Source organism: Aotus nancymaae, unplaced genomic scaffold, assembly GCF_030222135.1.
Source record: "Aotus nancymaae isolate 86718 unplaced genomic scaffold, 86718_ANA_hifiasm-v0.15.2.pri h1tg000004l, whole genome shotgun sequence".
Lineage (NCBI taxonomy): Eukaryota > Metazoa > Chordata > Mammalia > Primates > Aotidae > Aotus > Aotus nancymaae.
In genome coordinates, this window is record NW_026988415.1 from 44,887,020 (window position 1) to 44,915,015 (window position 27,996).

Genomic DNA, 27,996 nt, shown 5'->3' on the forward strand with positions numbered 1-27,996 from the left:
AGCATCACAGAAGTGTGGGCAATAAATTGTGCAAATGTCCCACTCAACTCTTGCCTGCGATTTGGAACTGACCACCTTATGGTCAGTTCTCAACAACTGCTAAATGCCAGTCGTTGAGAACTGGCCATAAGGTGAGATTCTGTGCTACTGCTGTTTGTTCAGAAGTGAAAATAAATGGCTGAACACCGTCGAGAACATGGACACGGGGCACCCAATGTCAGCTCTCTGAGGAGTGCGCTGGGCCGACGGGTTGAGTCTTCCTCCCCCTGCAGGTGCTGACCTGAGACTCCTCCTCGAATAGTGTACCTTCGGGAAAGGGAAGGGTCGAGACGGTGGATGAAAGCTCCTGGTGTGCCAAGGTACCATGCCTGCTTCTGTGGGCCTCCAGGTCGAGCATCTGACAGGGTCCCACTGTCTCTCAAGGTCAATCTCTGGAAGGAGCGTGTGTCCTTTCTCATCAGGGTTTATTGACAAAATTACCTATGAAGGGAAGCCAGATCGATGTATCTGCTAAGGCCAGCCAGGGGCGAACAGGTATGCAGGGCTTTCAGTCCTGGCCCCACTGGCGCATGGTTGGGGCAGGAGAAGAGCAATCCAGGGCACACAACGTACAACATGCAACATCAGTCTTTATTATGAAAATAAACAGTGATCATGAGTGGGGCAAATACACAGAGCAAGTAAGCGGCTCTTCGGGTGGTTATGGCATGCAGCCTGCCAGTTAACTTTGGCTTCCTGATCGGCCAGGCCTCCAACGCCGCTCCTGGGCATGGCCTTAGGCTGGTGAAAAGAGGAAACAAAGAGGATGTGAACGAAGACAGAGAAGACATGAAAGGGCTCCTTTCAGGGGATCTGCTTGAAGGCCTCCGCTGGGATCTTGCCCTCGGTCTAAAGGAAGTAAAGAAAAGGAAGAGTTGGGATGTTAGTAGAGCCGGGTGCCCTGAGTTCCATTCCCACACTACCCGGCCTCCATCTTCTTGGCCCTCCTGACGGCCCAGAGACAGCCGTCTTTTGCCCACCTGATTCCCAGACCTCACCTGGAACATAGTGAAGACCTGACCAGCTCTGGTGTAGTTCCACTCATTGTCCTGAAGACACCTGGGGTGGGAGAAGAACAGGTGCTCTCCATTACTGCCCCAGGACAGGCATGCTGACCGTGCAATGCCACACTTACTCTATGCTACCTTTTTTCTGGGACACACGTATCAATATGAGCACTCTTGTAACCATGAAAAAAGGCCTAGGGAAAACCAAAACGCCTATCCCTGACATTCATGCCCACTAGAATCCAAATCAGAAAAATAGGGGTATTCAGATGAACAAGGGAGCTTAATACATACCAGTAAAGAAAGATGTTCAAGAAATAACAAGTGGAAATTCAATAGTATGTTTCTTTTCTATTGAGATATAACGCACATACTGTAGCAGTCACACCATTTTAAGGTGCACAATTCAGTGCTTTTACGTATATTCACAAGAGTGTGCAACCATCACAGCTATCTAATTCCAAACTATTTTGATTACCTCAAAAAGAAACTCCTTAACTGTTAGAGATCACTCCCCATTCTCCCTCTTCCCCGGATCTTGGCAACCACTACTCTGCTCTCCGTTTCTAGGGATCTGCCCGTTCTGAACGCTTCATGTGAATGGAATCATGTAATTATGTGGCCTTTTCTGACTGGCTGCTCTCACTTAGCACACAATGTTTTCAAGGTTCACCCATGTCATAGTATATATCACAACTACATTCTTTTGTATGAATGAATAATAGTGCAATAGTATTCCACCGTATGGATGCACCACATTAATCTATCCATTCATCAGCTAAAGGTCACTCGATGTGTTTCTATTTTTTGGCTATTTCGAATAATACCACCATGAAAATTCATGTGCAAGTTTGTTGAATGGGCATATATTTTCATTTCCTTTGGTATACACTTAGGCGTGGGATTACTGGGTCATGTGTTAACTCCGTATTTAAGATTCTGAAGAACTGCCAAAATCTTTTCCCCAGCGACCGCTCCATCTTATGTCCCCAGCAGTGATACCTGAGATTTCTAATTTCTCTGCATTCTCCCCGACATTTGTAATGTTTTCTTTCATTGATTAAAGCTATCCTAGTGGGTACGAAGTGGTAACTCAGTGTGGTTTTGATACGCATTTCCCTAACGACTAATAATGTTGAGAAGTTTTGCACGTGCTGTTGGTCATGTTGTAGTTTTGCACGTGCTTGTTGGTCTTCTTTGGAGAAACATCTATTCAAATCATCTCCCCATTTTCTAACTGGGTGGCTTGTCTGTTTCTTGTTGAGTTGCAAGGGTTCTTCTTGTCAGCAATGTGATTTGCAAATATTTTCCCCTGTTCCACCGAGTCGGTTTTCCACTTTCTTGACAGTGTCTGTTGATGCACCAAAGCTTTTAATTTAGATGAAGTCCAATTTACCTTTTTTTTCCCCTTTGGTTGCTTGTGCTTTTGGTTTCATATGTAAGAAATGGTTGCCTAATTCAAGGTCATGAAGATGTACACTTACAGTGTTTTACAGTTCTAGCTCTTACTTTTAGGTCCTTGATCCATTTTCGGTCAGTGTTTGCACATGATGTGAGTTAGGGGCCAAAAGTAATTATTTTGCAAGTGGATATCCACTTGTCCCAGCAACATCTGTAAAGAAGACTATTTTTTCCTCCACTGGAACTATTTTTTCCTCCACTGGATTTTTTTCAGCACCCTGAATGATAATCAACTGGACATAAATGAGTCGGATTATCTGCAGACTGTCAATTCTATTCCATTGATTCCCACGTCTGTTCTTATGTCGGGACCATGCACTCTTGATTAATGTAGTTTTGTAGCAAGTTCTGAAATCGGCAAGTGTGAGTTTTCTAACGTTGTTCCTCTCTTTCAAGATGGTTTTGGCTGTTTTGGATCCACTGCATTTCCACATGAATTTTGGGATTACCTTGTCAATTTCTGCGAAGAAGCCACTTGGGATTCTGGCAGGGACCGCAATCAATCTGTAGGCTGTTCTGGGCAGTACTGGCGTCTTTAATGATATTAAGCCTTCCAATCGATGAACGTGGGATGTCTTTCCATTTATTTAAATCTTCTTTTGTTTTTTCTCAGCAGTGTTTTGCAGATTTCAGAGTATAAGTTTTGCGCTGCTTAAGTCTGTTCCTACTTATTTTATTTTTTTCAATGCTACTGTAAATGGACTTCTTTCCTTAATTTCATTTTCTGGATTGTCCATTGCAACTACATAGAAGTGTGAATGATTTCTGTATATTGTATCTTGCAACCTTGCTGAACTGGTTTATTAGTAGTTTGTTGTGCTGGATTCTTGCAGATTTTGCATACGGAAGGTAATGTCATTTGGGCATCGTGCCATTTGAACACTTGTTTACCTATACCAGTTTAAAAGCATGATACCTTTCTCATGGGCCCACTTTTTTTCCAAAGCAAAATATCCAAGATGTTATTTTTCCAAATTGCACGTGAGTCTCCACTGCTCACTCCTCTGATGTCCCAACTCCCCTCATCCCCATGTACTCCCAGCACTCACTTCTGAGACCATTCCAGCTTCATCCCAGACTGGGCAGAGAACGCCTGCACCATTTCCTGCTGCTCCTGGGAGAGGGAGGGCTCAGAGCTGGAGGAGGGTGTGGACACTGGGATGGAGAAGGCACTCTGAGTCTCTGGGGGGCTGACGTCCCTCACAAACAGCTCGTCATTCACGATGCACAGACTGGAGGAAAGAAAAATGCACCCTCAAACTGGACAGGTAGACAACTCCACACCCCCGACAACAGGATCCTTCTTAACCACTGCCACTCAGCAACCAAATTCCTTCCATATCCCTACTGTGCCCGCCGCCCAGATTTTTTTGGCTGGTACCCTCTGACCCTCCCACGGAGTCCACTTTTGGAGAGACTGTCTACCAGCTTCACTAGATTTTCAGATCTAAGCCCAACACGTTTACCCTGTGTAAGAGCCCAAGGAAGTGGATAGCCTTATTCCGGTTTTCAGAGAAAGGCAATGAATCACAGAGAGTTTGGCTAAGTTGATGAAGGTCACACAGTTTGTGAGTGCTGCGGTGAGGAAGAGAACCCTACTCCAACTCCAGGGCCCACACTCTTAAACACTAGGCGAGACTGCTCCCTGGATCTACCTGTTGGCCTTCCACAATATTGAGCACACCCCGAGGACTGCACCCACCACATTCCCACACCACTGGCCCCAGGCTGGGATGGGTGCTCCCACCCACAGCACAGCACTAACCTGGAATTGCTACCACGGGTAGCGATGAAGGTCCGGGTGAAGGCGAGAACAGAACCCTGAGACTGTCCTTCCACTTCAAAGACAACAAACACCACCACCTTAGAGTTGTACAGGCTTTACGTGCTCACACGGTGATCCCCAGTCAGAGTCTCGCTTGACACTCACACAGAATGGGGGTAGACCAGGACAATTGTTCACATGGAGTCAGGAGAATGTGGCAGGAATGGGGAGGGCAACAACGGGAACAATCCACTCCCAGTGATAGGGCCCCAATCATGTGTGGGGCCCCGTGAAAACCACAAGTTCACTTGATTCCTATTTCACAGTAGCCCAAGAGACGGGTTATTGTTGGCCCGATTTTGCAAATGAGGAAACTGAAGGGTTAAGTAACCGGCATAAGTTCACAGAGTAAGAACCTGGGATGAGAGCTGTCAAACTCCACAGTCTGTGTCCTTAAAGCACGCCTGAGCTGTGCAGGGCAGACAGGCATGGACCTAGTTCAGACCAGGGTGGTTTGCGGGCGCAGTGGGGGTGGGAAAACACGGAGGGACGAACAGGAGGGAAAGGGACAAAATCAGGGAAGCTGGGAGAGTTCTGAGAGGGAGCCCAGCCAGGGGGAGGAAGCAGTGGGGATCTGGGGAGGGGACTCTACAGACACTCACCTTCCTTGAACACCCCGTTGACAGAAAAGCAGAGCATCCGCTTCTGAAAGGGAAGAGCTCAAGTGCTCAGGATCCTCCTTAACCTCCTTACCCACCTCTGGCTCTCTGGGCCCGCCCGAGGGAGGAAGCAGGCGCTCACCGTCTGGTACCACGTGTCCACCAGGAAGGAGCTGAGGTCATGCTGAGTCTTGGGCAACGCACCGAGGAAGTCCACAATGTCACGTTTTGTGTGTCTCAGCAGCTGCCCCCGAAGGTCTATAGAGGAGAGGAGAAGGAAGGAAAGGGGGGGCGGGGGCTGCCACACTCTGATCTGTGGCCTCTGTGATTGTTCCCGCCACACCCCCTTACCTTGCCCACTCTTCCCCCTCACACACTTACCGGGGTCCTTGACTGCTTTTATATTCCTGCTCTCCCCAAAGTACTGGCTCAAGCTCTTCCTAGGAGAGAAAGAGGACCAGGAGTGGGTGGTCCGGCCAGTGCGGACATTTCCAGGAGCTGGCCTGTGTCTGCTGGGGAGACACACAGCCACGGAGCAGGGTCTGAGCCCTGATACTCACGGGGCTGAGTCCTCGGGGTTGAAGGGAATAGTCATGGAGAAGCAGGCCTCCTCATGGTAAGCACCAAGGAGACCCCGTCTCTCTCCGGAGTCATAGATCGAGTAATACCTGTGGGGAAGCAGTGAGGATAGGCTATCTCTGTGGCCTGGGCCCCAAATGAGACTGGAAAACTCCCGTGAACTGATCTGTTCATGGGTGGCCCAGTGTGCCTCAGCCCTCCACTTCCTCATGGTCCCAGGGATACTCACTGCTGCAGGAACTGCAGGACTATATGCTTTAGGGTCTCAAATCCATTACAGCTTTCCTGAAATCAAAAGACAATTTGGACCTATGCAGTGGACAAAGCCTCCCTTACAACACTCCAAATCTTGCTTGGTCCTTCTTCCTCACCTCACACGGTTTCATGAACTCAGAGCTGTCAATGTCAACAGTCACTGCTGGGGATAACTCTCGGCCGTCCTGGAGAAGGAAAGAGGAAGTCAGCAGTGGAGACCAAGGAGGTGGAACTGGATGACCGGTCAGATGAACATGCCCGGGGAGAAAAAGCATCAGAGGCCCGGTGGGAAATGGCCCTGGAATTCCCAGTGGGCGGCTTTCTCATGAGGTGCCGGACATCTCTACAATTACATGCCAGCATGGGTGTTTGTGTGCGTGTGTGTTTAAGGACACATTTTTCCAGGCAGAATATTCTTGTCCTTTTCAGGAATCCATGTCTCTAAAATGGATGAGGGTCTGATACAAGCATGTAGTCTAGGCCAGACCCAAAGGACTTGAGGGCAGGCGTGGAGGTCATGTTCTTGAGTAGGAGGAGACTGACGGTATGATAGATACTTACCAGGCGTAGCAACTTGGGGAAACAATCCTGGATGGCACTGCCCGAAACCAAAAATAGAATGAAGTGACTGACAGTTCAGGGTTGTGTGGCCTCTCTCCCTCTCCTTTCTCCTGGTTAGCTTCCACCTAAACTGCCCTGACTCCCTTTTCTCCAGTGCCACAAGCAGCAGCATTGGGAGCCCAGGCTCCAGGGCTTTCTTCCCCTCCCTCTCTTCCTCGTCTTTTTCCAAGCCAACATGGAAGGCTCTGCAGGGAGCAGGAAATGGGGTGGGAACCCAGGGCTCTGCTACCTCACTGGCTGCTGCCCACCAACCTGGTCAAGAGCAGGTAAGCCCTTAGGGATGGCCCAGGGTGCTGGGACAGGGAGGTGAGTGAGGCCGGGCTCAGGAGGCAGGAAGGGGAAGGCGGGGGGGATGACAGTAGAAATGGGGCCAAGGTAGGGGTGGGAGGGACGGGGGAGACATAGGAGATGAGAGACAAAGGAGAAGCAGGATGCAAAGCAAAGGGAAGGGAAAGATGCTCTACTGTGGGGGGTGGACTTCAGGGAGGAAGAGAGGAGAAAAGGGCTCCCCTGCTGCAGCCCTTTCCCTCACCGCCCCCTGGCTGGCCCTGGGGACCAAGGCAGGAAAGGAAAACATGTACCTGTTGGGCTGGGGCCCACTGGATGCAGCTGGAGCCTTTCTCACCTGTGTGAGCTCAGTCTGAGCTGGGCATGGGAAACAGAGCATCCACGGGGACAGGAGACCTTCTTCCAGGAGGAGTGAAGGGTCAGGCCCCAGCTCAGCATGGGATTCAGAGTCTGGGGACCCCCTCTCCCGGCCACTGCATTCTCTTCTGATGGTCCCCGGCGCCTGCGCCCCAATGTGCTGGCACCTTAACCGAGGAAGGCTACCCGTCTCTGGCTACCCAGGGCTCCTCTGAGGGCCCAGGCAAGACAATGTGAGGTGTGGAAGGAAGGAGGGGCAGTGGCTTGAGAGGTCTGTCTTTCTGTCTCCTCAACCTCCTCTGCCCAGTGCCTTCCACTCCTGACTCAGGAATGTGGCCCACTTCTGGTTCCCTGACTCGTTAAAGCCAGGTTTCTACTCAAGGAGGGCCCAGCTTCTGGCATTGGGCCAGAGGAAGAGATGGCAGGACAGCAGCCACCCAGGGCCTCGGCCCCCAGCACGGGGCAGGGAAGCCCCCACGCCAGCTCAGGACAGGTGCGGGGACCTTTCTGGAGCAAGAGAAGGAGAACCCCTCTCGGGAGAGTGGAGGGGAGTCCCATCTCACCATGGAGGCAGGAAGGCCTGTCTCAGCATGAGGCCCAGGGCCACAGGACTCTTCTCGGTCCAGGGCAACCAGCATCTGAATACTGCTGGTCATCGGGAGGTGGGGGAGCCCCATTTCCTGGAGCAAACTCACAGAAGACATGCTGGAGGAGGCCGGGCAGAGACAGGAGGGAAAGGCACCCCAGAGCAGGTGAAAAGGGAAGCATGTCAGAGGAAGGAAAGGAGACAGCTAAGCACAGATGAGTGAGTGACGCCGAGACAGGAGAGAGAGAGAGAGAGAGAGAGAGAGAGAGAGAGAGTGTGTGTGTGTGTGTGTGTGTGTGTGTGTGTGTGTGTGTGTAGGAGGGGAGGAGATCTGTGGTCCTCCCAGAGGACCAAGGCTGCCTCTTCCTGCACAGGGGCACTTTCAGATACAGCTCAGTCATCCAGGGAGCAAAGGCGCCCAGGAAGGGCGACAGGGGTTGCCACTGACCTCACATAGGCGGACTCGTCAAAGAAGGTGCTGCACAAGGGGTTCCCTTCTAGCCACAGCTCTTCGAGCTTCAGCCCTTTCACCTTGCCCAACTCCCACACCGACATCAGCTAAGAAAGATGGGGAGGAAACTGGAGAAGGAGGGCCAGGGAAAGACAGACACCCGGGACCCTGGGCCCCAAATTCCCCCGGCCCTCACAGTCACCTACAGACACCAGACACCTCTGCCTGCCTGTTGCCAACATCCTGATGTGTACCGCCATCCATCCTCCCCCCAAAGTTGATCTGGCTCCCGCTTCTCACCTCATTTTTGGAGAGGTTCAGGATCTTGACTTTGGGGGCCTTCTCTGTAATGTCAGACAGGCCATCCAGCTGGTACAGTTTGTTGTTGCACAAGTTCAAAGACAGCAGCTTTAGGTCAAGAAGAGTTAGTGTGGCGGCTACTACCTTGGGCCTCGGAGACAAATCTGCCCTCCACCTTTTCTCTTCCACCCCCTCTAACTAAAAACCAGCACTTGGCCTAAGGCTTCACCTCAGGGAAATTCGATTCAATGATCTTCAGGGTGGCAGCCATGCAGTTTCTTCGATTCAGGATTATATCCACATCACTGCCCGTCAGGTCTTCAGGAAGCCAAGAGAACGGAATCAGAAGTCTGGGAGGGCCCTGGCTGGACCAGAGCCAGCACCAAACCCTCCCTAAATTGCCATCCCTAGGTCTCCCTCCCAGGCAGACTGCTCTGCCCCCACTTACCTTAGAATTGCTGCTGTCAGCCATACCTGGGTCAAAGCGGAGACGTTGGAGATCAAGAGCTTGCCGGGAGACATCATATCGTTTGTCCATGGTCAGCTGCAGAGATAGAGATGAAGACAGAGACTCTGAGGCCCTGGTGGTTGTGGTGGTTGTGGTGGTGGTGGTGGCGGCAGTGGCGATGGCCAGGGGAAGAAGAGGTGCGTCCAGGAAGTGGGCATGCAATGATCCCGGAGTCTGTATTACCTTTAGCAACTCCATTTGGCTTGGCTTCAACCTATTCTTCACAGAGAAGGGCGCGCTAGAATGATTGACAAATATACATATCTGCAGGAAGGAGAGGCGGGGTAAGTACTAGGACCTCTAATCCCAATGAGGATGACCGGCCTCCTGGCCTGTCCTCCTGCCCAGAGACTAAGGACAGGGAACGCCCTCCGCACACACCTTCCGGTTCTGGTCATCGCAAATCATATAGTTGACATTGTTCAATGCGGAGGCAGTACTAGCACCTTGCACAAAGAAGTGTGCCCGATTTTGGAAGTAGTGGAACTACAGGGAGTGAAGGCAAGAGCAACGGTGTCAGAGGCCAATGGCCCCTGCTGAGCCAGGCCTCTCCCCGTACCCCGTGCCCACTCATCTGGCTTCACCATGCTCTCTTACGTCAAGCGGAGTGAAGGGGACACTGCAATGGCTCTGGATTGAATTTATTAGCCATGCCTTGTCATACTTTTCCCCGTAAGGAATCTGAGGGTAAAAAGAAGACATAGGAGAGAAGGGAGAGACAACACGGAACAAATGATAGAGAACAGAACCAACCAGCTCTTTTTTCTTTCTTCTTTATTCCAACCTTCTGCTTAGCTTGGACTTCTAAAGAAGCGACCGCTGACATGATTTCTTACTTATTTGCGTGCCAAATATGGATTCCCTAAACTCCCTTTCCCCCCATTCCAAAGCTCTCCTCCAAATAATCGACTTAGGGTGTTTTAAGTGGTCTTCCTTCTATCAGGTTCCAGAGTAGTCTACCTAATGCAGACCTCACCAAGATACTCACTGTGACCTTGAACCAGGCGCTCGTTTTTCTATCTTGCGTGTCCTCCATCATTTTTCTCTCTGGACATTTTCTGTTTCTCCACGTGGTAGTATGGATTCGGACTTCACTATGCCATTTCACTAGCTTCTTGTTGTGTTCGACGCTATAAGGAGTGCTGTGGGGAAGAGGCGAGAAGGCGGGTAGCCATTAAATCTAAGAAAGTCTTCTATACACGCTCCCCTCACTGTTGCCAGGGCTACAGTTAGGATTGCTTAGCCGTTATTCCGCTTCCAGCATTCCTCAGTTGTCTCATGAGAGAAAAAAAGGAAGACCACGGAGAATAAAAGGGTTGCACAGTCCCGGGGGACTGCTACTTGCAAACCAGGCTGCCTGGTCACTTACTGTCTTAGTTGGCGGTCCTTGTGGACATCCCCCATCTCCACGCTTCCATCATTCTCCTGGCACCCTGAAGGCGGAAGCTCACGCCCACCGTGTTCATAACGAGGGTTCCTCTTGTCAAAATTATCCTGGAAAGGATTCCCATCTTTCTTTCTTCCTTGAAAAGTGCTACCATGGTCATGGTGTCCTGCAACTGGGAGCAAGAAGACAAGTTCGAAGACACGTCAATGGTCCACTTACCACGTACCATGCCGTGGGCTAACTCCATGGTAGGGTAAGCAGAGCGCCAACCTGCCCCAAGGGACCAATCACACAAGCCCCAGAAAACAAACTCCTCTGCCTGTTCAGATACAAGGGCCTTATCTCACAGGTGGCACAATCAGGGGCGGAATCTTGGGAGAGGAAGCAACTGTGTTGAACCTCTTAAAAGAAATGGAGCAGGAATTATACAGAACAGAGGTGCGTGTGTCCATGGGTTAGAGTAGATACCAGACGCACACCTGGAGGGGGTCCTGATCTTGCCTTCTCTCGGGCTTCTCCAATCTAACACACCACCACACCAACACCTGGGAGACAACCTCTCTCGCACCTCCCAAATCCAGTCCCCCAAATGCATTCTGTGAACAATCGGCAAGCTGTACTTCTTTGCTGGTGTAGCACAGGCTTTAATGACTGGTGAGACTGATGTAACAGCTTCTGAAGCTGTCCCCCTACCTCCAGCCTTGCCCTCAACAATACTCAGTTGGAAATATCCAGAGCAGGCTTTCTTTTTGTCCAGCCTGAAATGCTTTCAGCCCAAGAGACAACTCTTCCCAAGCAAGTGACAGAATTCCCAGAAAGAAAGAAAATCAGCAAAGATATTGAAAACCACTAGAGTGGGAGAGAGACCCAAGATGGCTGTCCACTAGCAGCTCGGGATAGTAGCTCCTAGTGAAAGTGCAGAGAACGAGAGGACGCCACACTTTCAGATGAATTTTTGTTGCTCACGGAACAGGAGATTCCCAGCGGAGGAGCCCCACGGGTCGCTAGCGCGACTCTTGCGGCCGGCGCGGCAGTTTTGCTGGTGCCTCAGCGCGGCAGTTCTTGGTGCCGAGTGAGCGGGACTGGCTCCCCTTTTGGCCGATTCCCGGGCAGAAAAGCACCATCAATCTTAGCACCGCTGTTTTGGCCGGCGCAGTGGATTGCTCAGATTTCGGCGCTGGGAATCAACAAGTTCGACGTCCACTCAGAAACCTAATTTGAAAGTCGGAAATCACAAAGATGACAGGTGGATAAATTTACAATGATGGGAAGAAACCAGCGTAAAAAGGCTGAGAATACCCAAAATCAGAATGCCTCTCCCTCTACAGGTGATCACAGTTCCTCATCTCAGCAGAAACCCTACAAGCCAGAAAAGAGTGGGGGCCAATATTCAACATCCTTAAAGAAAAGAACTTTCAACCCAGAATTTCATATCCAGCCAAACTGAGCTTCAAAAGCGAAGGAAAAATAAAATCTTTTGCAAACCAGCAAGTACTTAGAGATTTTACCATCGCCAGGCCTGCTTTGCAGAAGCTTCTGAAAGAAGCACTACACATATAAATGAACAACCAGTATTAGCCTTTCCAAAAATATATCCAGCTAGCATCAAATGGCAGTATGAAACTCATATATATTATTAACTGGATAGAAAGCCAAAACCCATCGGTACGCTGTATCCAGACCCATCTCACATGCAACGATACACAAAGACTCAAAGGGACAGAGGAAGATTTACCAACCAAATGGAGAGCAAACATAAATAAATAAATAAAAAGCAGGAGTTGCAATTCTCACCTCTGATAAAATAGACCTTAAAGCAACAAAGATCAAAAGAGGCAAAGAAGGACATTACATAATGGCAAGAGGATCAATGCAACAAGAAGAGCTAACCATTCTATATATACACGCACCCAATACAGGAGCACCCAGATACATAAGACAAGTTCTTAATGACTTATAAAGAGACTTAGCCTCCCACACAATAACAGTGGGAGACTGTAACATCACATTGTCAATATTAGACTGATCAATGAGATAGAAAATTAACAAGGACATCCAGGACTTGAACTCAGGCCCGGAACAAGTAAACTTAATAAACATTTATAGAACTCTCCACTTCAAATACACAAAACATACATTCTTATCAGTACCATATCACACCTATTCCAAAAGTGACTACGTAATTGGAAGTAAATCACTCCTCAGTAATCGCATAGCATTTCATAGGTTTAAATGAAATATTGGTTGGCCGCTTGTTTGTTATTTTCTTTCCTTATTCCTTCCTGTCTCCACTGTTAAGCACAATTATTGGCATAAAAGAGGTTTTCAATTCCCATTTTTAGACTGCATTCTAGCCTGGGCAATAAAGCAATATTCCCGTTCTCTCTCCCTCTTTCTCTTCCTCTTCTTCATTCTTTTTCTTTCTTTCTTTCTTTTTTCTTTCTTTCTTCTTTTTTCTTTAAAAATAAATAAATAAATAAATAAAATAAAATAAAAAAAAGAAAACCACTAGAGTAGCAGGATCTAAAGGACATAAGTAAAACACTGTGCCCAGCAACGAAAGCAGAGCATGCTTTTTCTTGCCCCCTCTACCGTCTTGTAGCATTCATGAAGGTAGACCATCTCCTGGGCCATCAAACAGACCTCAACCAATTTCAAAATGTACACGTCGTCTCGGGGTACCCGTATGAATAAAATTTCGGTCACTGCCGATCTCTCTGCAATGTACTACTGATTACGGCCAGGCCTCAGAGGAACTTCGGTGGGGGCTGGGGAAGGCGGGTCATTGCTTCCACTGTGTGTGACCCACTGTCAGGACAGTTCTGCTCCTCTCGGCTGTTTTGGGACTTTCCCTGTGTGCCACTAGAAGGGATATTAAGTGTAGGCAGAGCGTTTGACCTAGACATTCCGGATGCTCGGTCCCCACAACTTGGAGGTGGACCTGGAGTGCTCACTTTCTCTCACACTCTACATCCAACCGATCGGGATGGATGTATCTTCTCTTGGCTCTACCTTTAAAATACATCCAGAGTCTGGCCACTTCTCACCACCTCCATTGCTACCTACCCTGGCCAGGTCACCAACATCTGTCTCCTGCATTATGCTGCCTTCCAATTTGTCCTTCCGCTTTTGCCCTTGGCTCCCTTACCATCTATTTTCAACACAGCAGGCAGAGGGACCTTTTTAATGCCTAAGCCAAATCTTGTCATTCCTCTACTCAAAATCCTTTAACCGGAGTTTGGGGCCCATCGGTATGTTAAAAAGCTATGAGTCCATAACAATACGCAGCTACAGTGACAACAGCAACAACAACAACAAAGACCCCTATTGCTGACATTTGGAGGATGCCCGGAAACCAACTCATTTTCACCAAAGTCCATAAATGAAAGGGAAAAAAATCAAAGATTAAAGTGAAGGTTAAGGGCACGTGGTGAATATATGGAGCACAGGAAGAGTCGGCGTCATTTTTGAGAACCAGCATTACTTCAGAAATAATGTCACTGAGGGGAAGAAGGTGTAAAAGTGAGCTATCCGACAGCTACAGCTACAGCCTCAGGCAAGGCTTTGTGTTGGAAGAGAGCACAGATAATAAAAAGCCACAGAGGGACGCGACAGAGACAGATGCTGAAGACAAAACACACACAGGCACACATCCACTTGCTGAACTCTGGCATCTCAGCACAATCCCTGTCTCGCAGTTGCGCTGCCAGAATTACAGGCGATCTCAAGAGTACTATAAAGCAGCTAGTGCTTCTCACCGAGACCGCCTGGGCTTCCCCTCGGGCCCCACCATGTACTGGCTGATCCTCCCACACAGACATAGTAGTGAGTATCCTTTATGACATCACGTGCATTCCTACTGGTACTTCCTGTGTCATTTTGGAATTCTGCCTACATCACTGCCATGCCACTGAGTGCATCAGCATCCCTGCTATGGCACGGAAAGAATGGGGTAAGAAGAAAACCAACACTTGCCCAGTGGCAACCAACAGTTGCTCCGTGTTGGGCAGACTCACTAGGTTTCTCTTGACCTCCTCACAGAAATCCCATGACAATCGTATCCACAGTCTCTCTTCAGATCATGGATATGAGGCTCACAGACGTCGCGTACATTTCCCAGCCAAGTAAGCGGCAGAACAGGAATTATGTCGTCACCTATACTGGTCTGCCTCTACACCGAATTATGTCGTCACCTATATTGGTCTGCCTCTACGCCGAATTATGTCGTCACCTATATTGGTCTGCCTCTACAACCTGAGTGCTCCTCCAGCGACTGCACGGGGTCTCCCTTAAGTGGCAAGCTTTCAGGTCTCAAGGACAGACTTTGGTGAGCAGGCCAGGGATGATGTTTTGTGTTAGTCACTCCTGTTGGGGTGGGAACCAGGTGCCTTGGACAAGGTGGAGATCTCTGTCTTCGACCAGATGGGTGAAATCTGCTTGGGCCACGGGTTTTCAGATTACTCTGGGCGGGTGATCACTTTGGGCGGGTGGTGTCTGGCACAGAAGAAGGGCCTCGTTAATATTTGTTAAAAGAATGCATGTGATATAGGTTTGGGATCATCGGCAAAACCACTTTTGACAATACATCCATCTCAACCATTTCTACCGACGTCTATTTGTATTTATTCCAGACCTATTCGGGCTGCAGAACTATTTCATAACCTGCTTGCAAAAGTAGAACGAACTACTTTTTTCTTCTGCAACATTAATATTTTTTCATTAATGTATCCTTAGAAATAGAACCAAGTACCTCCCTGCAGGCTAAGGCTAGAACGGCAGCTTTGAGGATCTCAGAGAAGGAGGCTTCTGCAAACAGTAGTGATGGAAATGAGGAGAGGTGTTCCCTGAATCCAGCAGACAGAGCTTTCTGGACATGTGGTCTCTGTAGGAAGAATGTTCTGGACCTACAGGCATGTTGTGTTCACTCAGCCTTCCGACAGACAGGAAGTACCATCCCTGTCTCAGGGAAAGGGAAGAGTGTGGGTCTGTGTGTCCGTGGAGCCCATGCAAGCAAATGTTTGTATTTTGTATTACACGCTTCTGGAATTAGGTTACAGATAGGCATGACTCCAAGTCACGTTGGGAAACGCATTGCCACACAATACTGGAGCCCACTGCACATTTCTTTTCATGTTTCATGTATTATATATGGCCAAATTTTGTTTCTTGTTCAGGATATGCTTTTTTCTTTTATTTTTTTTTAACCTCTCAGTGTTTTAATATTTGAATTGATAGTTTTAAAATAAGAAAGTAATAGAGTTCTCTGCACACAAAAGTAATGGAACAATATCCACGGGTTGACCAGGGTTACAGAGCGCCCCCAGTGTGGGAGACCAAAAAAACCCACTGGAACACAGCCAGGGCTTCAAAGTGGGTGTAAGATTTTGAGTCCCTGATCTACCTTTCCCAGGAGAAGCACGTGAATACTTTTAAGCGTAAAGTGGTATTTTCCATGAGATTTACACCAACATACCCTTCCAGTAACCGTGTGTGGGTCTAATTTTCTGCGATACGCCTAACCATTCAGAAGTCATTCTTACACTTTGATCCAGACATTTCACTTTTTGAATTTATTACATAAATCGCTCTCTGTCTAAATATATACATATAATTATATGGCTGGGCCTTACAGGTGCCTTGGGACAGAAGGATGACGGGACCACAGAGTGGCTGATATTGTCCTGGGAAAAGTAGAAATGACTGTCCTTGGAATCAAGTAGACATGGCAAGGAAGGGGCGTGACATACAGAGTGAAAAGTCCAAGGGATGGATGTGTGGGTCAGAAAGGAGAGGGTGAAGTGAATACAGAGAAGACAACGAAACACACATTGAAAGAGCCCGTAGAGAACTGAATTCATCCTGGCGATACGCTCCCCTCCGGAAGCCCTCCTTCCTTCCTGTCCATGTACATCTTGTCTGTCCCTGTTACTTCACTTCAAGTTGAACACCAGAGAAACAGTTCCCACACAGTCCAAAAAAGGAGACATGGTACAGGGCAACAATGTGCAACGATGAGTTTCTTGCCCAGAAGCCTGGAGTCAGGGGTCACTGGTTCCAGACACCACACCCATCATTGCCCACCAGACTCTGAGTAGGCCCTCTCGCACCACTCATTTCAGCCTTGACACAGAGTCGCACAGGATTGGTTATGGGCACAGGATTTGAAATCAGATCCATCAGGATTTCAATCCTGGTGCTAAACTCTATGATCCAAGGCAAGTAACTCGCTGTGACTCAAGTTCTTTTTGCTCCTTTTCCCCCCACTCAAAGATAGTAACAGTTTCAACCTTGTGGGCTACTGTAAAAATTAAGTGAGTTAACACACGGAAATACATGAAAAGCACCTGGAGAAATGCCTGTGACCTAACAAGCACTATAAATAAGTTGTCTATTGCTATGTCCAGAACCTAGTACAACATCTGGCATTTACTGAGGGAGAAATGTGTGTTAGTTGTATTCGCTGTCATTAGTCCTCCTGGAAATGACAAGAAAGAGAGATGAGTGAGTCAGATCCGGTTGCCATGTCAGCCGTATTTTCACAAAGCGGCAGTAGTAAAGCAGGGCAGCCCCGGCCCCAGTGGGGAATCATGTGACATATGGATGAAGGGAACCAAAATAATATGCTCAGAGCATGAAACAGGTTATGTGGAAGGATTCAGTAGGGGACTTAAATGCCCATTTCCAATCTTTGAGGAAACAAAGTGTATTATGATGCAAGAAAGGTTTAAGTGGCACACTACAAGCAGCCAGGCAGAAGGTTCGTCACACCATGTGATACAAAGGGAAAGAAAAAAAATGTCAGGTTATAAAACTGTATATTATAGTATGATTCCTCAGAAGAAAATATCAACGAAAAATTCTGTTTTCATTTGTAAATATGAACACAAACAAGTCAGGGTAAAGGGACACGTGAGAATGTCAACCATGTGTAGAGGCAGGTGGCTGGAATGCAGAATGGTTATACTTTCACACCTACGCTTTATACTGGTATAAGTGGATGTTTATGGCTGGGTCAGCATTTTGTCAAGTGCTTGGGAAGAAGCACTTTTCCTATTGACCCATATGCAGCATAATGGAAACCGTTTATTATTGACAATCGGGTGTGAATATCTTCCCTCTGATTAATAAGCTAACCTCACTTTTGACGACTCATTCAACTTCTCCTGATCCCAGGTTCCTTATACGTAAAAACCAGGGATTAGGGCTAGCTACCATATCAATCAAGATATAGAACATATAACACACCCCAAGAGGTTCCCAGTTGATCTCCTCTTCATCCCTTGGCCCCATGCAAACACTGATCTGCTTTCCGTTAGTATATATTCGTTTTCCTATGCTAGGATTTCATAGAAATGGAATCAAACACCCTGTACCCCTTTGTGTCTGGCTTCTTTAACTCGGCATGTTTCTGTGACCCATCCATGTTCTTGACTTTTCCTTGCTGAGTAGTAGCCCCTTGACGGACATACCACAATTTGCTCACCTTTGATGTTGTTTTAATGAAGTTTCAGGAGGAAGTGAAAGGAGAAACATGCGTTCAATTAGCCATCTTTCTTGGACAGCCTTCTATTCTTTTATAACGGACATAATTTCATCCTTTATCACTCCTTTGTCTCTCTGGGGAAATATTATCTTAATGTCTGTTTCAGTCGCTTCCATTTTTTCTATTCCCCCAGTGCCAATTGTTGGATTTGTTGAGTATGTGCCATCCCTTCCATGTTGACCCTGGGTTGTGGCTGTCTTCTGCAGAGGAACCTCCACTGCTGAATCAGCCCTGGGCTCATGGACACTTTGCTTTAATCCATACCCTGCCCTGGCCTTGCCGGCAGTCTAGCTTCAACCCGGACACAAGCTGTGGTGGCCCCTCCTTTACCAGTTTCCTCATTTCCTTTCTGTTTGAAAAAGACGTTCTCCTCGATATCTTACACGGGAATCTTTATTTCATATTTTCCAGTGTAACTCTGTATTTATCATATATTGTAACATTGTCATTCTGAAGCCACAATTATAACATTTTAAAGGTTATATATATGGTAAAATACTTGCACTCTTATCATTTAAATTGCTCAAGCAGTTCTCAACCATGATTACATTAGAGCCACTTGGAGACGTTGAGACAATTCACTAGCACCAGGACACACCCAGAACAATCAAAGCAGAACCGGGGTTAGATCCGGGCAACCACATTTTTAAACTCTCCACGTGAATTGCAGTGTGCAACCAAGGTTGAAAACAACTGTGTTAAAGCCTCAGCTTTGGCTTATGCTTGCCAGAGGATCCTAGGAATAGCTGCCTCCTCATTTTGCTGACTTCCCGCTCAGCACTGTTTTGGGGACCCAATGAGTCTATTAGCTTAGAGCGGCGGTCAGCAACTATGGCCTGTGGGCCAAATCTATCCCAAATCCCCATTTCCTTCAAGGTCTTTTGCTTGTAACCAATTTTGCTGCCAAGTAGTGTGTTAATCAAGGTCCCAACCTGCCTATGCCAGAATTCACTGTAGCTGTTTTATACAAACAAGATATCTGAAATAAAATATATTACATAGCTTACGAAAACTCTGTGAGGGACAGAAAAGCAGGCCTGGATGCTGCACAGCCGGGAGAAGTCCACTCACATTATGAAACCGCCACAGCTGAAATACCACTGTTGCCTGCCCATTAATTGACATGCATGACAGAGACCGAATTCTAGAAACTCTGCAATGGCTGCCCTATAAAACCCGGAGACCTCCCTCATCACAGGTAGATCACTCCACATATGGCTCCCATGTTATTCAGTTCCACCTCTGAGTCTCATGTTGGCACATATGCTTCATATGATAGATATCCCATTTGGGACCCTAACAGCAAGGGGCTCTGGTAAATTGTGTGTTCGTGTGTGTGTGTGTGTGTGTGTGTGTGTGTGTGAGAGAGAGAGAGAGAGAGAGAGAGAGCCAGAGCGATAAGGAGAGAGAGAGAAAGAGAGAGTGTGCACCCATGCACGTGGTGGTGTGCATGTGTGTTTCCTTTCGTGTTCCAACTTTCTAGTCTCTACGGTACAGGAAAGCATATAAGAATGTTCAAGAGTGTTGGAATAGCTGCCAAGTACGCAGATTCATCGTATATTTCACAAGACATTTTTTTTTCTATTGTAAATGGTATATTTACAATAGAGATGGTATTTTCCATTTGTTACAATGGTTTGTGTATATTCGTCTTATATCCAACAAACTTGTTAATCTTCATTATTAATTTTAATTTTCTGTAGCTTCTCTTGAGTTTCATATGAAGATAGGCACATTGACAGCTATAAATTTATTTTCACTTTTATACATATATTCATTTATGTACGTAGGCATGCATGCATCACAGCTTACCGCACTCCCTAATATGATATAAGGCTTACTGCACTAGATTCAGTATGACATTGAACAGAATTTGTCATACCAGTCATCTTTATCCCTTTTCTGATTGTAAGGAGAATACTTCTAATGTTTTACTACCAAGGGTGGTGTCTGGTGTGGTGTATTGTTTCGATACCCACTGTCAATTTAAAGAGATAGCTTTCTATATTACCGATCCGCTGAGAATTACTGTCATTCTTGTTGTTCAATTCCGGCAGGTTAATTTATTGCATACCTTTTTTTTTGTTAATGGTCTTTGTGGTATGTGTCCTGTCCTCCTCCCTTTATTCAGCTAATGTGTTAAATTACATTACGGATCTCTTAAAATGTCAAACAAAGCTTGCATGCTTGGGATTAAACACAACTTTGTCATGCTGTATTATCTGTTTTACCCACTGTTGGGTTTAGTTTGCCATTGATTGATTTATATTATTTGCGCTTGTGTGACTAATTCAGATCGGCTAGTAATTTTGCCTTTGCGTGTATTCCTTGTCAAGAATATATTGAGCAAACTAAGATGTTCTATTCCTTCAGTATGGAAAGTTATATTTTTCCCCTGGAATTCATCTATTTAATCTAAATTTTCAAATTATCACATCTTTTTCATAATGTGATCTTTTCCATCTTTTCTGTCACTGTAAGTGTGACACTATCTTCATTCCAAAAGTGGCTTACCTGCACCATCTCGCTAACTTTCTCTGCCCATGTGGCCAGAGATTTTATCATTATCTTGTGTTTCTGAAACACTGACATCTAGCAATTTTGTTCAACTCTGTCACATCTGTTTTCAGTTTCATCAAGGCGGGCTCTAATTTTTATCATTTTTCCTTAACAGAGTGGAAAGGCGTGGAGATTATTCTTTATTAAGTAAATGATCAACGAACTGTCCTTTCATCTACCACCTGATTTTATTTTTATAATAGAATACAATGGATATTCAAATATCCAATACATTCCCTCGTTTGGAAAAGACCTCTGGCTTATCAATGCTGGTCTTTTTAACCAGTGCCATCGTGTCTATTCAATTAAATGATCAGATGATTAAGGAAGAGGAAATTGCGTCGTTGATGTAAAAGAACTTTTACTATAAACTTCCCGTAAGAGAAGAGCAGACAGCGTAGAAAGCAGCAGAAAGGATGTCGACTTTGAAATCACACCAGGGTGGATTCAAATCCCGATTCTGACACTTACAGCCGATGTGGTGGTGTTAGGCAAGTACTTAATCCCTCCCAGCTTCGATTCCTTCATGTGGTAGTCAGTGCTGCCACTTACCAAGTGTTTACATTCTCCCCTGTCCCAGGCACCTGGTAGAACTGCCTGTCCTGACTGCCTTCCTTGGGGCAGGGTTGTGCATGCGACTAGCTCTGGCCCGTGGGTTGTGAGTGACCAGTGAAATGGGTTATTTCTGGGCCAGAACGTTTGGTTGTTGGTTTGAGATCCCCTAGGGCTCTCTCCTACTCTGACGCAGTGACTAACCCTTTTCTAGATGGTGGCTGCTCCATTAGTTTGGGTCTCTGGGTCATTCCAATAAGAATCGCTCAGTACCCAAACATCCCCCATCCCATGAAGGATGTGCACCTGCCATAAACATGTAGCAGGACTGAGAAATAAGCCACTGAGGTTTGGGGGCTGCCAATAAGCACAGCGTTACACTCAGCCTCTCCCGACTCATATAGCTCATCTATCAATTAAAATAACACCTTCTCAGGATTTTCCTGAGGGTTAAATGCAGTAACTTGCATGATGGCCAAGGTTATCACAGTGCTTGACATATAACAGGGGCTCAAACTATGGCAGCTGTGATTATTAAGTAATAACAAAATGGTTCTGAAGAAGTGTGTGTGTGTGTTTTTTTTTTATAAAATGAGCAGTACTGCGTCTGCTTGTCTTGACAGGTAAGTTGTATCCTGTTTTCAAGAGTGGGGCACTTTATTTGCTGCCACAGGTAACACTTCCTAATCACTTGCATTTATGCACGTATTGTTTGCCACCACCAAGGTATCAGACGCATGCTTGACGGTATCTCTGAAGAGTAAAAATGTGGAAAGCTTCAAGCAGGAGAGACTGACTAATGACATAAAATAAAATGAATTAAAGAGCAATAACCAATTTCTTAATGAGCAGAATAGATTACAACTACTACAAACCCATACTCCGCTGTTCTGAGTAAACAAAGGCACAAGGTTTTAAAGTGTTAGAAGATGTAGTCTGAACAGGGTTTCCCCAAATATTTTCTGAAGAACACTGGTACCTCAAATGCTCTATGGAAAAACTGTGCCATGCCCATATAAGTTGGGGAGAGTAGCCCTCCCTTTCAGACTCAATGTTGTATATTAGCAGATCATCTAACAAATTCCTACAGTATTCGTTTACCTTCAGTTCTGTATGTCCCACACTTCCTCAGAGTAGAGCACATTTTGTTGTTGCTTTGTCCTGGCCCTAGTGTCTCACAGAACAGACTTGGAAATGCTGAAATGAGAGAAAAATCGATTGTTCGAGCTACATGAGATATCAAATATCACAAGTCACAATATTCTCTAGCCATCTGCCGAGCAATACTTAAAACCCCGTAAGTTTAAGCACTATCTTGCTAATTAGCTCAACTTCATCCACCCAATACCACTTTCATAACGTACCAAATGTTATCACCCATGATTGTACCTTAAATCCATTCACTATACTTTCCCACAGGAAGAAAAGGAGAGTTTTCAGGAAGCAATCTAAGAAGCAATCACAAAATTGGGGGGTGATAGGGGAAGAATCAGAAACAAAAGAGTGTCAAGCTATACTACTATAAGCCACTGAGGGATCCTAAGCACAAAATAAAATTTGTCACCCCACTCCCAAATGTACTTTGTAAAGCCAATGGAAGTTCAAATAAAGTATAACAAGTAAATTCTGAATCTTCACATCATGACGACTTGGACACTTTCATTGAAATATCAAATTCCCTTTAAAAAAAAAAAAAATACCGCTTCTCCTCTCTCCCTTTCACCCACCCCTCTGAGCCCATGTTTAGAATGTTTAGTAGAAAAATAAATCACGGAAACAAAGAGAATCTTTACATAATCAAATAAAAGACAGAAATTAAGATTGGGTCTGGAATCGCCTATACAAACTGGCATCTAGGAAGTCTCGAATGTCCTTAACAACAGCATGGTCCGAGGAGGGGCAGAGGAGAGAATCACCTGGCACAGACAGTGAATCAGGCAGGGTGACCGGAAAGGGTAGGGATTCCAGTGTGGGGGCTTCCACAGCCCTAACCCTGACAGACGACTTAGAAGTTCGTGAACTCCCGCCGCCCCGCTACCCACCCCACCTCTCACATCTTAGGCCCACATTCTGCCCCAGAGCTTTCTCCTCCTTCACTTCACTCTCTACCAACGACAGCTCCTGTGAATCCAGGATCAAGGCGGATGGCAGACATAGATGCATAAGCGCGTGAGAGCACGCACACACGCACACATACACACACACACACACACGGTTTCTCTGCCAAGTGCATGCAAGTTTGACCACATTAAGAAAGTCCTCTGCCTACCTCCACCCAACCCCCTCACCCACCCGCCCCCTTAAGCCCCCCCAAACCTCATCTGTTATTTGAAGATTGCTCAGCCGCCCCTTAAAGCCCAATTCTCAGTGAACTTCTGGTAACGGCTGGTTCCCGTAATACCAGACTTCCCTCCACCGCGGCAGGATATCAAAGTTGCCGGACAGCTTGAGCCGCAGTCCGATAAAACTTCCGCCTGAGTCAGGGCGTGGAGCACAGTTCTAACGGTCGTCTACCTCAGGAGTACTTCTGACTCCTCAGAAAGTACTTCTGACTCCTCAGGAAAGGAGACCTTCCCTGCACTGGAAGGGCGGGTGCCTGTACGTGACGTGACGTGACGAGAGGAGAGGTCACAGGTCACACAGGCGCCGGAAGTACCTCTCTGACAGAACTCACGAGAGTTCAATCTTCCCGCCACTGGGAGGGCGTGGAATCTCACGTGACCGCAGGAGCCACGTGTACAACAGACATTGGTTAGTTGCGGTGCTCACGTGACCACAAGGGTTTTCCCTGCCACGTGATGATAGGAGCCACTTGGCTGCCCACACACGGATCTGCAGAGTTTGGCAGCTCACGATCTTCCCCTGACAGAGAGGAATGAGCCTGACTCTGTGGCCGTGGGGAGGAGTGGGTGGGAACAGTGTACATGACCATAGCATCCACATGCCCCTGAACAGTAGGTCATCTACATGACTTCGAGGGCTGAGACTTCCACATGGTGGTAGCCAGTAACGGCCCCGTGAGGGAAGAATCCATGTGAGCAACAGGGTTCGGGAGCCCACCATACTCTAGTGACTGGAAGAGCTGGACCCACCGCATGACCGTAGCAGCAACATGACAAGAGAGACCACATTCACTTCGAGAAACCTCGAAGTTTTAGAGACCTTGGTGCTGATATGACCAGGAGGGCTCTACCAGTAGGGCTCATAATTGTAGTATTCGCATGATGGCGGCATCTACGCGACCTGCAGCGTTAGGATGTGGCAAGGCTCAAGTACCTAGGAGCGGTGGGTCAGCTTGGGTCAACTGCCTGACAGTAGACTGCAACCACTGTAGAGCTCTCCTGATCTGCATGTTTCAGGAGACCATTAAGTTCATGAATCCCAGAGCTCTGATAATGCTCACGTTTCTGAGATGGTGGTACCTCCAGATAACCTTCCACAGCAGACAAACTTGAGCTTTCTCTACACCCATCCCTTTTTGTTTGTTTGTTTGTTGTTTGTTTGAAACAGAGTTTCACTCTTGTCGCCCAGGCTTGAGTGCAATGGTGCAATCCTGGCTCACTGCAACCTCTGCCTCCCGGGTTCAAGTGATTCTCCTGCCTCAGCCTCCCGAGTAGCTGGGATTGCGGGCACCGACCACCACGCCTGGCTAATTTTTGCACTTTTTTTTTTTTTTTTTCAGTAGAGACAGGGTTTCACCATGTTGGCCAGGTTGGTCTGGAACTCCTGACCTCAGGTGATCCTCCACCTTGGCCTGCCAAAGTGCTGGGATTACAGGCATGAGACACCGTGTCCGGTCCCTCTATCCTTCCATAATATATTTTATGTGTTTTGTTTCTAACAAACATGAAATTTAATACTTTACAGTGAAAAAGATCCTCACTAAAACCATAATCGTAGACACTACTGCAAGAGCCTAAGCCGTCCGTACAGGTCAGCACTGTTGACTTAATTTCATACAGGTGCAAAGGAAATTAAGGCAAACCTAATGAATTTGAGTTGTCCATTTGAAAAAGAAAATGTGTATAGTGATTAGGATGCGCCCCACACTCCAAAGGTTAACGCATTTAAGAGTGCTAACTCTATGGAGTAGGTACTATAACAGAATTTTACGGACGAGGAAATTGAAGCACAGAGGCATTAAATCACTTGCCTAAGAGGTCACAGACATTGTAGGTGGCAAGCCAGCTGCCTCCCCCAGGCAGTATGGCACTAGACTGTTCTGACTGCCCCCGGGTTTTCCAAACGAAATTAATTTTAGTTCAGCCTTATTAATTCACACAAACTGGAAGCCAGACCCAGTTACTGAAGCGTTGAGATCTTGGATGTTCTCTTTGAAATGCCAACTAAGTAATTTCAAGTATTATTAGTAAATAGCACCAGTCAATGCTGAATCTAATTAAGGACCTCAGGAGACGCAGTTAAATGTATACATATAAACCTACTATTAATATACAAAATATGTGTATATAAAAGACAGTATAAAATGCTTGAGGTTAGTTGAAAACATTCCCTTCTTATAAAAATCACTGAAAAGAGAAGTATCAGCACGTTTAAAACGTCATACCTGGCTCTTGCCTGAACTACAACAATTTTGAATTCGTGGAGTCTGAATTATAATTAGATTTTACCGTTTCATTATTCTGCCTGTGTCTTCCCAGAAAGGACAGAGAAAAGAGAAGGCGAGTACACATTGCAGTGGTGGTGGTGGTGGTTGTTAATCGCAATTTCACGAACCCCATTTTTGTTGATTTGTGTGGGAAACTGCAGCTTCATCAGCATATCCAAAATAAATTTGGTGGAGTGGAGTCTTTCTGGTTTGCTTGCAGAGGCAAACAGTGCTATCCAAGCGTTGGGATTACTCTGCTAGGTTCCCACCGTGTGGCCTGGCTACATAAATAAGCAGAAGAAAACTCAACAGACCAAATTTTCCACCACACTTAAAGTGGAATATACTACTGAGGACAACAGGCTGTGTTTGTGGTTCTAACGTTATCAAAGGAAATGACGACGTTTGGAAGGAAGGACTAGGAAGTGCAAATCAGTGGGTCTCGGATAATTCTGGAAAATTACTTATGGGACACATGTAAATAAAGGATATAAAATGGGGCCACATATTTATGAAGGAACCTACGACGAAATTTCAAGTTGGATTTAGGAAGTATCTATACACAGTCGCGGGATGGAAGCCTACTTGAAGACCTGGTATCTGCCCCGACCCCAGTTCCTATCATTACATACAGATGAACAGATCACCAGTAAAAGGCACAGCAGAATTTTATCTAGCCCACCTATGCTCAACTGGAACTTACTCAGTATTGATGGTGATTATGGTCAAATTCTTTCACCAAAAGACAAATCCTAATTATAACTCTTACTTTAAGTCATATTTTGCTCCCATCAGACTTGATACTCATATCATTAACGCTTCCTCTGAGATGATTATCAGGAGTTTGTTCGGATTTTTTTTTTTTTTTTTTAAGTTACACCAATGGAAGTCTGTAGGCGCTCTAGTATACACAGACAGTGGGGGAAGGTAACTCTATGGACAAAGATTCATATGTCTGGGGTCCAGTTTAGGCACTGAATTTATTAGGCGCCGTGTTTACTTAGGTGAGGCAGGTTGAGAAGCCATTTTTTGCATGTGATATGGCAAGATTTAGCAGGAACAACTTTCTCTTCTTTTACCTTTTTGTTCTGTGGTGGACATTTTGGAGATCTGTGCTAGTAGCTTTAGGAGGAGTAGCTTTACCTAACACAGAAAAGAGAGAAAGGGGAGTACCGGAACTCCCTTTCTAGAACTTACTTACTTAGAACTCCCCTAAGTATCAGAACGGTTGTGACGTTGTTAAATTAAACATAAATACTCTAATGTTTTTGGTTTGAACACAGGTACATACACCTGAACTAGATGTCCTATGTAAATTAACTTTCAGAAAGTAAAATGACTCACCTAGCAACAGCATGCAAGGGAAAGCATAAGCTGGGACTCTGTCGTTATGGGCATTGGATTCAACATATATTATTCTGTGTTCCTTTGTGAAATTCGTTAACGTCGCTAGAAGTAACTTTATGTCAGTGCCAAGCAATGGGAAAAAAAGAGAAGCAGTTGCAGATAGTGCTCGCTGGCAAATTGCTCAATATGCCAACCCCTCAATGCAAGGTAAAATTCAACAGCTCTAGGTAATAGGCTCACGTTTTGAGGACTACCACAACATACAAATACAAAATTACATCTACAGTGAAAACTTTTTTCAGGCAAAGGATGGAGAGGAGTGATTCCATAGAGGGTGTTTACTCAAGAGCAGTGCCATTCTTGATGATGCAGCTCTCTGGTGCAATGTGGAAACCCCCTCCACTGTGAAGACCATTAAAAAACAAAAAGAGGAATTATGATTCAAAGATTTCTAATGTATTAAAAGGAGAGAAGTTTAAATCTCCCAGATTGCTTCTTGTTATCTGCTCAAGGCAACCATATTTTGCAATTCAAGAAATAGTTCTAGATACTCTCTTGGAAAATATTGTCAGATCATTTAAAAAATATAGTCAGCCACATTGTTTTCTTTTTGGTGTATCAAAAGTTTAGCCTTTGTTTCTTGTGATCAGCTTATCACTGATGAATTATTATCGGTGATTAGATCCTGTGGAAAAATGCAGAATATTTAATGTTTGTTTTATTTTTTTAATCCTTGGATTTTAAACATCACATAGTTTATCAACAGTTATAGAATGACTCACTGGCCAGATTGCTGAATTAGCTAAATCAATCGAGGAGTTAGCAAATAACGAACCAATGAACACGATTAAGCTCGTTTGACAGTGTAGGTGAAGGCTAAGGCAAAACATGAGCAAAAAGCACATTACATACGTTATCTATGTGATACTACAACGTCTTTATTAAGAGCTTCCATTTATAGATGGATAATTAATTTTCAAATCTGCATATTTGCAGATTGGGTGATTATCTTATTTTTAATTTTCTTTTCATATGCATGTTTATTGTAATGGAAACATTCTTTTTAAAGCACGAATAAATGCATGTATTGGAGGAAAAGGTTGTTCTTTAATTTTGGTACATT

At 46.0% G+C, this 27,996-nt stretch overlaps 1 protein-coding gene across 1 annotated transcript in view; it reads right to left on the reverse strand.

The window, feature by feature from the left end:
- Positions 1-612: 612 nt before the first annotated feature.
- The window catches only part of LOC135269002 (nuclear RNA export factor 2-like), a 71,109-nt gene continuing 43,725 nt past the window's right edge, over positions 613-27,996 (reverse strand). The window contains exons 2-22 of the mRNA XM_064362306.1: positions 22,019-22,114; positions 10,246-10,435; positions 9,865-10,018; positions 9,474-9,557; positions 9,258-9,362; positions 9,060-9,140; positions 8,843-8,912; positions 8,598-8,686; positions 8,369-8,476; positions 8,066-8,175; positions 6,327-6,363; positions 5,882-5,950; positions 5,740-5,795; positions 5,492-5,599; positions 5,313-5,371; positions 5,074-5,189; positions 4,935-4,977; positions 4,273-4,345; positions 3,557-3,739; positions 1,038-1,098; positions 613-888 (exon numbers count right to left, since the gene is read on the reverse strand). Of these exons, the coding sequence (XP_064218376.1) occupies positions 844-888; positions 1,038-1,098; positions 3,557-3,739; positions 4,273-4,345; positions 4,935-4,977; positions 5,074-5,189; positions 5,313-5,371; positions 5,492-5,599; positions 5,740-5,795; positions 5,882-5,950; positions 6,327-6,363; positions 8,066-8,175; positions 8,369-8,476; positions 8,598-8,686; positions 8,843-8,912; positions 9,060-9,140; positions 9,258-9,362; positions 9,474-9,557; positions 9,865-10,018; positions 10,246-10,435; positions 22,019-22,061 (1,884 nt within the window). The 5' untranslated portion in view covers positions 22,062-22,114 and the 3' untranslated portion in view covers positions 613-843. The remainder of the gene's footprint in view (positions 889-1,037; positions 1,099-3,556; positions 3,740-4,272; positions 4,346-4,934; positions 4,978-5,073; positions 5,190-5,312; positions 5,372-5,491; positions 5,600-5,739; positions 5,796-5,881; positions 5,951-6,326; positions 6,364-8,065; positions 8,176-8,368; positions 8,477-8,597; positions 8,687-8,842; positions 8,913-9,059; positions 9,141-9,257; positions 9,363-9,473; positions 9,558-9,864; positions 10,019-10,245; positions 10,436-22,018; positions 22,115-27,996) is intronic.